This window comes from Seriola dumerili, unplaced genomic scaffold (genome assembly GCF_002260705.1).
Source record: "Seriola dumerili isolate Sdu_G_001 unplaced genomic scaffold, Sdu_1.0 BDQW01001299.1, whole genome shotgun sequence".
Classification (NCBI taxonomy): domain Eukaryota; kingdom Metazoa; phylum Chordata; class Actinopteri; order Carangiformes; family Carangidae; genus Seriola; species Seriola dumerili.
The window spans coordinates 2,076,520-2,086,768 of record NW_019175554.1 but is presented as its reverse complement, the minus strand read 5'-3'; the positions used below and the strand labels follow the sequence as shown (position 1 = coordinate 2,086,768).

The 10,249-nt window shown below is 39.4% G+C and overlaps 2 protein-coding genes across 2 annotated transcripts; one reads left to right on the top strand and one right to left on the bottom strand.

Annotated features, from left to right (window-relative positions):
* Window positions 1–4,783: 4,783 nt before the first annotated feature.
* Window positions 4,784–8,170, top strand: pabpn1l (poly(A) binding protein nuclear 1 like, cytoplasmic). Its single transcript, XM_022767885.1, has 6 exons — window positions 4,784–5,007; window positions 5,780–5,906; window positions 6,443–6,510; window positions 6,595–6,701; window positions 6,807–6,894; window positions 7,498–8,170. Exons 1-6 carry the CDS (start codon window positions 4,936–4,938, stop codon window positions 7,825–7,827), a joined length of 792 nt encoding a protein of 263 aa, XP_022623606.1. The 5' UTR covers window positions 4,784–4,935; the 3' UTR covers window positions 7,828–8,170.
* A 64-nt stretch (window positions 8,171–8,234) lies between these two features.
* Window positions 8,235–10,155, bottom strand: trappc2l (trafficking protein particle complex 2 like). The gene is made up of 5 exons (XM_022767846.1): window positions 10,065–10,155; window positions 9,601–9,773; window positions 9,113–9,200; window positions 8,520–8,599; window positions 8,235–8,405 (listed from the first exon to the last, which is right to left on the bottom strand). The coding sequence occupies exons 1-5, from the start codon at window positions 10,095–10,097 to the stop codon at window positions 8,360–8,362; spliced, it is 420 nt and encodes a 139-aa protein (XP_022623567.1). The 5' UTR covers window positions 10,098–10,155; the 3' UTR covers window positions 8,235–8,359.
* Window positions 10,156–10,249: the final 94 nt, after the last annotated feature.

Here is a 10,249-nt window from a genome sequence, read left to right as displayed (position 1 = left end):
CATTTTCTAAATTGATTAGGCCTTAATTTAATATTTTCAAAAGAATCACCCACATTGTATTACATTAAGAAGAAACCTCTGACAAATAATAAGATGTTTATGTTCCACTAAAATGTTATTGATTTGTATGGAATGGCACTATTGAGGCGGAATTCTTGTTGATCCATGTGCGTCATCCACCCCAGGTCAGTTTACATCCCGCAGGAGGGGACTCAACAGTGTGTGGTCTGTGCTTGGCGTGCTATTGATTAAAAAGCCCCAATATAGTCAGTACTTAAAAAAAAAAAAAAAAAAAGGGATAATGGTGTTGTCCAGTTTTAAATTTAGTTCATTCACACCTAGGAACTGTCAAACTTGATATAAAATGTCAAGTGTTGTGTTTCTCACCATGCCTTTGGCTCAAGTGCCACTGTAGTGACCCTCTCTCTTGGTCCTCATCAACCCGTGTGTGTGCGTGTGCGTGTGTGTGTGTGTGTGTGGTTAGGAGTGTTTGTTTCCCCCAAGGTGCAGGACAAGCCATTACTGTAGGGTTAAGTGATATGCCAGTGTTAAGCTACAGTAAAACTTCAAAGCTAATTTTGACACACAATCTTTGAAATGTTGCTGTTTTTTTTTTTTTACTGATTATTTTTTATTTGTAAAATGCAATGTGAGCATAAGCTTGAGATCTGGGTCCAGGCCAAGAGAGATGCATCACTCTTTAGGTTTATGTTTTTTTTTGTTTTTTTTCAGCTCTTCCCACATGCTCCAGCAATATGATCACCCTCGTAAACACATGTATGTTAAACAGTCTCAAGCCTTTAAAAAAATTGTGAGGCATAGCTGCTCAAACAAATTTTATATTGATCATTGTAAACCCTGCGTGGTTGGCCTCATACACACTTGGACCAAACTTGAAAGAAAAAAAAAAAAAGTAGGTAACTTGCTTTCTGCAGTGATTGGAATTTTTTTTTTTTTGGACTATCTGAGACATATAATTCAAATGGGATAAGCTACAAGGTACCCCTGCATCTGTGTGTAGCATTTATGCATTTGTGTTATGCTTACCGTAATTTGGTGTTGACCTCAGCCTTTTTGTGTCACCCCCCCCACCCCCGCCACCCCCCCCCCCCCCCCCCCCCCCCCCCGTGTCTAATTCTCCACTACTACCACAGACCACTCTTCACGACCCCTCTCACACAAGCTACCTCCTGTGACCATACAGCTAACCACCAGGAGAGGTTGACCTGGACTTTGAAAAAGCTGGGCTGACAGCAGACATGGAAATGCACATCCAAAAGCGATCATATTGAATCTGTCTGAAATTGATTTAAAAAAAAAAAAAAAAAAAATTAAAAAGCGTTGAAAGGAATTGCCATTACTTGTGATGCGTAAGAATATTTATCACCTTTTTGATGACATCCCACTATCCAAACTGATACTGCTTGAATTTAGTAATACATTACTATTACTGTAACGACCCGCATATTACCAAACTGACACACAGAATCAACCATGACATGCCATTTGTTGTCCAAAACCAATAAAAGCACAGACCAAAGTACTCCTGCTTTGCCATAGTAGGCTTTGACACAGTGTGTATTGACAGACCAGAAATACGGTTCGACCTCCACTACAGCACTTAACCAAAGTGTCTGAAATACACACACTCAGAGCACAAGAGTGAAGAGCGCGCTCAATGAACCGGCTGAGTTTGAAATGTGTAGAATTCCTATTCAAGCAATCAAAGCGCTTGTTGTCTACATATTGAATAGTGCTTCTGTAAAAGAATAGAGGCATCTCCCTCGGGAAAGCCTACTGATTGCGTGTTCTTACAGTTACAAAGCCTTGCAGAGATAAAATGAATGCATGGTGGATGTGTGTGTTTGTGTGTGAATCGTGGTGTGTGTGTGTGTGTGTCTGTGTGTGTCTGTGTGTATGTTTTTGTAAAAAAAAAAAAAAAAAAAAAAAAAAAAACCTTTTTCTTTGTGTCTCTGTACGAACTACTTGAAACCTTCAGAGCTTTAATGAAACATCCCAGACAGACTATAGTGGAAGATCGATTCACAATATGTAGCAACAGCTTTGTGCAGTAAAATACCGTGTTTTGCGTATAATATCCACATCTAAACATTTTAATGACAGTTCCATTCAGCTCTTACATGCTTTGTATGTGCGTCCTTGTCTGCAAGTAAGCCCTCAGATAAACTAAACAAAGCCAAACCCAACAGACCACTTCTAAATGACCAAAATACAACCAAAAGCTACAACTTTCTTCTTTAGATTTCACTTTGGTTAGGGTTTTTGTCTTATATTCCAGCATCAGAGATGGTTCCATTGGACAGGATACAAGAGAACAAATCCATGTGCTGTTCAGCTGGGTGTAAGCTTCATTAAGTCATGAAACAAATGAGATTTGTGCCGAGGTGTCATATACTTTTCTCTGTGAAGATATTATAGATGGCAAACGCATAAGGGCTCTGCTGTTGTTACCATCCAAGGGTCTCCGAACACTTTACATCAACCACTTTTCTATTTGTTTAACTATGTACATGATATGGGCAAAACGCATGTTTAGAAAAGACAAATATTAGCAGGTTGGCATTTGTCTCTCCCTACCCGAACCAGTAACTCTACCAATGACGTTTCAAGGCTCATCTGGTGTGAAGGTGACACGTCCTTCCTGTGAAACAGGCACTGATGAATAGCTACAATAGAAAGCTAAAGTGGCAAACAAAAGCCATGGCTCAGGATGGTCTTGTTTTTACCTTTACATAAACTGAAAAAAAGGTTTATGGTTTTATATGTGTAGGGAAGCATTCTATACTGTATTGTGCAATACATTATTACAGAAAAAACATGTTTCTGTAGGAAAGGTTGGCGCTTTGAAGATCTTTCTCCTTTTGTTTTATTTCCCTCTTCAAAAAGTCCTGTTGCCGTTTTTAGATGAAGTAAACTGTGCCAGAAGAATTAAATTCTGATTTGTATTTATTTCTTGCATGCTTTCCTCCCTGTTGCTAATACCGCTCTTTAACTGTTCGCTCTGTTGGATGTGTGAAGCTGTAAAACATTCTAATTCAGGTTATTGTCTGTGTTGAACAATGTAACTGTGTAATTAAAACATAAAATTAAGTATTCATCACATTTGTTGCTTTTCTTCTTTAAATTCAGGAATATTCTGAGACGAAACGCCCAGAAAAGGAAAATTATCCATTGTTAACAAATCATTACCAACACAAAGTTCTTATGTAAACCTCAGACGTCATATGAGTGTTCACTAATTTCTTCAGAAATATGTCAAATAACATACTGAATATCTTTTTCAAAACATATTCCAACAGTCACATACACTTTGACAAAAACATTACTCATCATATACCACACAAACAAATCACAAATTCACTCCATGTCTTTGACCTCAAATTACTGTCGCAAGTATTTACACATTGGAAGATGGTAAACAACATACAGTATATCGATACACAGTGTATCTGAAACACACATCTGCTACTCAATCAATTGAATTTTAATTTGATCTGATTATATCTATTAAACGTTCTGGCCAAGCTCTATATCCTCATAAACCCTACGACCTGCCTGTGAGTCATTACAAGCTCATGTTGTGCAGCAAAACCTTGTTTACACTCACAGATTTTTTTTTATTCCAGTGGAGATCCACTAATGTGTAGCAATGAAATATGTAGGAAATATACAAAATGTCTTGAATATGTCCATTTGATGGAACGGTGGAACCATAAAATTGTAGTGGTTTTTGAGTGATAACTCACTGAGTATAAACATCATATAGCTTCAGTGACAACTTACAACAACTAAATATATGATGATGAAATGAGAGGGGAAAACGGGGTGGGTGAATAAACTTCACACAGTGATTAACTCTTTCCCTATTTTCCTCTGATTTAAAAATTTTCATTGACAAATTCCTACAGTCAAAACCTGCAATACTTCTCCTTACAAGTGTCTTGAATATGATATAATATGATATTCTATAAAAAAAGAATAGGTCTTTTTCACAGGCGCCAGTTTCTGTGTCCTGGTAGAAATACAATAGAAATAGTAATAGAAAGCCTTTACTGTCATTGCACTGTGCAAAATACAACAAAATTAGGAATGCTTAGGATAAAAACAATTAAAAAGAGATAGCTTCACACACGTTAACACAATCCTAATATAAATAGATAAATATAAGGTGTAGATGTAATTTTTCACAGTGCAAAATTGCACAGGAATGATGAAAGTTTCACATGTAGGATACCGTTTTTCATTTCACCTGATTGTGTTGTGGATGCTGGCTCTCTGTCACACTCATGGCTGACAGGGACATTTGAATAGAACAGAGCCATCATTAATGTTATTAGTAACACCTAATATGACAAACTCTGAAAAACTGATATATGGTCTTGTAGCAATCATTAAGGAGTGAGTAACAAGTTTATTTGATCAAATGACACTAATGATACTTTTAACTTAACTAAACTTAAACTAAACTGTGATTTTTTTTTGTTGTCAAATATTACCAAATGTATCAAATAAATTCGGTTCTATTTTGAAGAATTTGAACATTTACAGTGAAGGAATGTAGATGTTAACATTAATTATTATTGCTATGCTATTTAGTAGCATTTTACCAGCTCAATGATGCAGGTGGGGGTGCTACGGGCAAAAAGGGGGCAGCCAGGGACCCTCGTGCCGTAGATGCGGCACTGGGAGAAAGACACCCTCCTCCAGCGTCCCTCACGTGCGCTTCAACTGTCAATCAATCCAGCTCGTCATGGGTCTCGTTCACAGGTGATATCTATTAGCTTACCTCATATGCCGTCAGGTGTCGCGTCTGCGGACCATCACACCGTTGCCTTCCTGTGAGAGATAATATTTCGTGGCGGTTTTTTGGCAAGCTGCAGTCGCCTTTGCAGATGCCATGTTTGAGCAGTGAGCATGGCGGAAAATCATCTGGAGTACGGCTACCTGGAGGGCGAGTCCATCGGGGATCATTACACCGAGGACCCGGTGAGTATCATTCTGTCGGTGGAGAAGCTAAAAGGGTGCTGCAACGTTTGCTTGTTTGTTTGTTCGTTTCGTACGCACGTCAGGAGGGCGAGCGAGTGAGGATTGTCACGTTGGACAAACAATCGCCAACAATAAGCTACTTGCTATGTGGTATCGTTATATCACAAGATACACGTTATCAGCAACGAACGACATCAGTGAGCCACATCCTGTACGACATGCTGAATGACTTGTTCGGCATGGAGCCAATCAGGTGCATTGCATGTCCGCATTTCCAGCGTGAAATACTGAACTCCCTGTGTGATTTTAAATTTTATTGTGTGGTTTAGCGTCTGAAATTACAGATGGTAAAACCCCATTTCACTTATATTGCCCATAATTCTTAGGCCACCTCCATGTGAAACTAAATGACCATTATATGGCTGTACAATATGACAGATTATAGAATATTTTTGATTGAGTAACTCAATTTGAAGTTCTGTGGGGGCTATTGGTACATATTCACATTTGCATAAATAATATTGACAATAAGAGGAGTATCTGGCCAACTATGCTGGCCAAGTAGGCCATTGGGTGTTTCATTCAGATAGCAATAAGTTCATGACATTTTTTCAATGTAATGCAAACCGAAAAACAATAACACAAAATTCTAGATCACTATCGTAATAGTATCTAGTTTCAAGTCACAATGACTATACGGTAGCATTTGAGTGTATTACTTCAGTGTGGTCCACAGTGGCTTCAAGTGCTGGTTTCCGTTCTTGTGTCTCAGGAGCTGGCGGCCATCAAGGCCAGAGTTCAGGAGCTGGAGATGGAAGAAGAGACGGAAAGACTGAAGGAAGAGGAGGAGAGGTGCGACCTATCAGAGATGCAGCTACTGACCAGCAGTCCTCGGCCTGGTGAGACAGCCTGCAGGTCTTATCCACCTCATCGTTTGTCATCGTGTCACATTGGTGTACAGCTAAACACTGATTATGCATTTGGGAAGCCTCAGTAGTGTATTTTTAGCCAGGTGTGTAGCATCGCAGCCTCCAGGCAGGTGAGGTAACTGCATCCTTCACCATCTGGCTAACACCTGGGGCACTTCACTGTGGTCAAAACAGTGTTCGCATGTGCCTCATCACTGCCCAATGAGACGAAGCAGTGAGCCCCAGAGAAGCAGAAGGGTCCTCCTTGCTGCCTGTGGCTATTTTCTGCCTCTGTGCGTCTCCTCATCTCTTTCACCCTTCCCTTCCTCTCTTTTTGGTTCTTCCTCAGAACAGAAATGCAATCAGAGGGGAGATTACGTATTGTCAAAGATGATGTAAGAAATGGAAACGTTGGGTGAAAGTAATCGCTTTATTCATTTCACCTGGAGGGACCCCTGTGTAGACAGTGCATTCTATATATTGCATGTGAAAAAGCAGTATATACAGTGTTTTTGTTTCCCTCACAGGACCTTTCTACAATATGACTCCTGAGGAGAGGATAGACGCAGACAACAGATCAGTCTATGTAGGAAATGTAAGACTTTATCTTTTTCTTTGTGGTCATACTGAGCATATACTTTCACACCTCTGATCTGACACACTGACGAACAAATCCCAGGTAGACTATGGAGCTACTGCAGATGAGTTGGAGATCCATTTCAACGGCTGCGGGCCTGTCAACCGAGTTACCATCCTGTGTGACCGGTTTTCCGGCCATCCCAAGGGGTGGGTTCAACTTGTGCATAAATTTTATACTTTTCGCTGCTTGACACTATACAATAGATTATAAGTTTATTTGTTGTGATGGCCTCTTCTTTTCTTCTTTCACAGCTTTGCTTACATTGAGTTCTCTGATCGAGACTCTGTGCAGAGTGCCATTGGTTTGCATGAGACCTTGTTCAGAGGAAGAGTCCTTAAGGTGAGGAGCATCACACCTCATGTTAGTCTTGAAGAGTTAGCTAGTCACAACTGTCTACCGAATCGCTGTGACCTACAGCATCCTGAATACCACTCACACTAGACTTCAGAAGACATGGAGATAGACAGGTATAGATGTGTTTGAGTTGGTCAGGGCAAAGATGTTGGAGGGTGTGTTATTATACCTGAGATTTTGACTGGTGAAGCTCAAGTGATGCTCATATACAGCTTGCAATTTTGCATTTCCACATATCACGATTCTTCATTATCCTCTCCCTTTTTAATTGAGAAGTACCATTTGGTCCTTTAGACTGCAGATTACCTAACTCACTGTTTGGAATTAGAAACAAACGAGAGGTCATGTAATTTGACTTAATTTTCACTGTAGTAATGGTTATATTAGAGCAAACCAGTTAGAGCACACATTTTAATTTTACTCACTTGAGTTGGTCTCTTGGATGTGAACAAATTGCATTTGTCTTTCTGCATGAAAATGTTTTGGGTTTTGTTCCATTCCTGTTGAATAGCAAACATGGCATTTCTTTCAAATTCAAGTCAATCATCCTTAACAGCACAGTAACAAAAGTTTCCTTTCCGCTTGCAGGTAATGCCTAAGAGGACCAATATGCCAGGCATCAGCACCACAGACAGGGGAGGACACAGAGGAGGCCACTCCAGAGGAAGAGGCAGGGGGTACCGTCCCCCCAGATATCATAACAGCTCACGAGGCAGGTTCCGGTACCAGTCGACCAGGCCACAACATCAAACACCTCACCCTTACTATGGAGGCCCCTCAGTGGGGAAGAGACAGTGGGGACACATGGACTACCATGAGCAGATGCCTAAACGTTACCCATGTCTTCTTCTCATCACACCACCATCCGAGGAGTTGGGGGCAGGGTCAAGTGGACAGCACTACGCCCAACAGCGCTAGCACTAACCCACAGTGTACATTCCAAGTGGGTGAAAAGAAGCGATAATTTTAAGAAAAGTTTCCAGGCATTACCAAGTTGAGAATTAATGTGACAGGCACAGAATGGACAGCAGTGATGACTTTTTAAGTTGCACCCCTGCATCAGTTCTTCAGTTTGGTGAAGAGTGAAGACTGGGGTCAGCGGTGTTGCATTATAAGCTTATGTTGCTGTGAATGCATGGGACAATCCTCAAATTGTTATGCAGTTGCATCTCTTGATGTTTTTACAAACTGATGCGAATGTTTTGTGTCGCTGCCTGCAATGTAATGTATAAATCCTATGTATAACTTAAGTTCTTTGTTATGTAAGTGAATAAATAAAACAATGATCTGGAGCTGCGCTTGTACTAAAATGACACACAAAGTGATTTGGAACATCAATTAAGTTTTATTACAGCAATGCATCTCCATAATCAAGGCAACTTGTAAACAAAAAAAAAGACTGGGGGTATTATGTACAGTGGAGGCTCAGCACAAAGGGATGGAAGAGACGTCAGCCATTTTGCACCATCATTCCAGAAACTACTCCATCGAAGGCCCTGGAAAACCATCAGTAAACAGTTAAACACCGCTCAAAAGGAAAAATAAAGGTGATTAAAAATGTTTAAAATAACCCTTTCAGTATTATCAGATTTCACAAAAACTAAACTCACTTGGACTGAATGGAGTCCCCAGGATTGTGGAATGGGTTGCACATTACATCAGTAAAAGAGTTGTGCAATTTTCTGAACATCTGGGAAAGAATAAAATACAAGTCAGATACTGAATTACTCAAAAGGAGACTATACCAGAGTACAATTGTTTTCTATTGATGAGAAAAATGTTCATACAAGTGCATTAAACTGACAGTTTGTCAATTTACTACAGGGTGAAATGAATTGTATTGTGGTCAGAAGTTGTGTGTGTGTGCGCATATGTATGCTCATCCTAAATCCAGGATTCCTTAATATTTTGATTTATATGTTAATGGTAAGGATTTTGCACAAGAGCAGGATTACCAAGTTGCCAACATAACTGAAAATGTAGAAAAGCTCTTTGTCCATGCAAAAATCCATTTTTGATAACGTATCAATAAGATATTGGTTAATATACGGGCTAGGCTGTATAGTGTTCAATACAACACATAATATATTAGATAAACATCCTACACAAAGAGAACCAAGTTTGTAGATGTTACATTCTTTGCAAGATTATACTTATCGGGTTGATTTTGAATGTGTTTAGGTGCATGATGGGCTCAACTTACACTTCTTATTTCATTGTCCCGCAATGATGTATTTGATGAGTCCACAACAATGACAAATTTCACCTTGGAGTTTGTTACATACCCATATCTATTTCACCAGTCAAGGATTTTTTCTTTAGAAAATCATTTATGTCCAGGGATTCCACTTGTCACAATTACTGATTTTTCTATTTATAAATACATGATATAAAAATTAACATTCTTTTCACTTAATAAATCAACAAAATATGTAATGCGTCAAACTTCTGCATACAACTGTATAATGTTTTCAACATTTTTCTTGAATAATAGAGATGTGTATATTTACTTATGTCCCTTAGGTGTAATAAAGATGTGTAGCAATCTTGTTAAAAAGCTTTAGATCACAGTCTAACCTCAGTAAAAGAAAGATGATCTAATGAAAAGAAATGTCAAGCACTTGTATTGTGGGTTCCCCAACCTTGAACTAACTTGAAAAATGAACAAGTAACTACAAAAACAAAGGATACACTTTGTAGTCTTCAGTGGGATAGAGCAGACCCAGGTACAGCTCTCTCTGGTCTCCCAAGGATTTGCCCACTGCTGAGATCTTCTCCTCCACCACATCCAGAGAGGTGTGCACTGTGTAGTGGAACTTCAGCTCATTTTGAGTGGGCACACTGCGAATATACAGCGGGTAGTTCTGGGACAGGACATAACAGAGTACAGATACACAACAACGAGCCAGTTAAAACAACCACCTTTAAACCACTCACACAAAATCATCATAAAGCAGCAAATTCTAACATCAGCTTCCCCTCAAATAATGCTAACGTTGTTAGCTCTGTTGGTGCATTTCAGCCTGCTGAACCTTTTGTCATGCAAGGAAAGCTCGAATATTTGCTCAGACACGACAATAAGAACATGAGAAATACTTTAAACGTTGAAAAGGGATGTGTATAAAACCTGAAACATTTACAACAACAATCATTACCTCTTTTGCGATCACAGCTATGCACACCGCCATGTTAGTGTTCCTCCTCTGAGCTGTCAGATGCTGTCACGTGACACGCTGCATTCAGATGCTGTTGGAAAAGTTACAATATATATGTAAGTACCTGTTTTTTATATATTACAAAAAAGTATTTCAGCCGGATTATGCACTTATCTTATTTAAAT

Coding starts and splice junctions, on each gene's coding strand:
- pabpn1l (XM_022767885.1), top strand. CDS start 4,936: ATGGCGGAAAATCATCTGGAGTACGGCTACCTGGAGGGCGAGTCCATC. Junction 6,511..6,594: donor GATCAGTCTATGTAGGAAAT/GTAAGACTTTAT, acceptor AACAAATCCCAG/GTAGACTATGGAGCTACTGC. Junction 6,895..7,497: donor TCAGAGGAAGAGTCCTTAAG/GTGAGGAGCATC, acceptor TTCCGCTTGCAG/GTAATGCCTAAGAGGACCAA.
- trappc2l (XM_022767846.1), bottom strand. CDS start 10,097: ATGGCGGTGTGCATAGCTGTGATCGCAAAAGAG. Junction 9,201..9,600: donor CCCACTGAAGACTACAAAGT/GTATCCTTTGTT, acceptor CTGGTGAAATAG/ATATGGGTATGTAACAAACT. Junction 8,406..8,519: donor GGGGACTCCATTCAGTCCAA/GTGAGTTTAGTT, acceptor ATGGTTTTCCAG/GGCCTTCGATGGAGTAGTTT.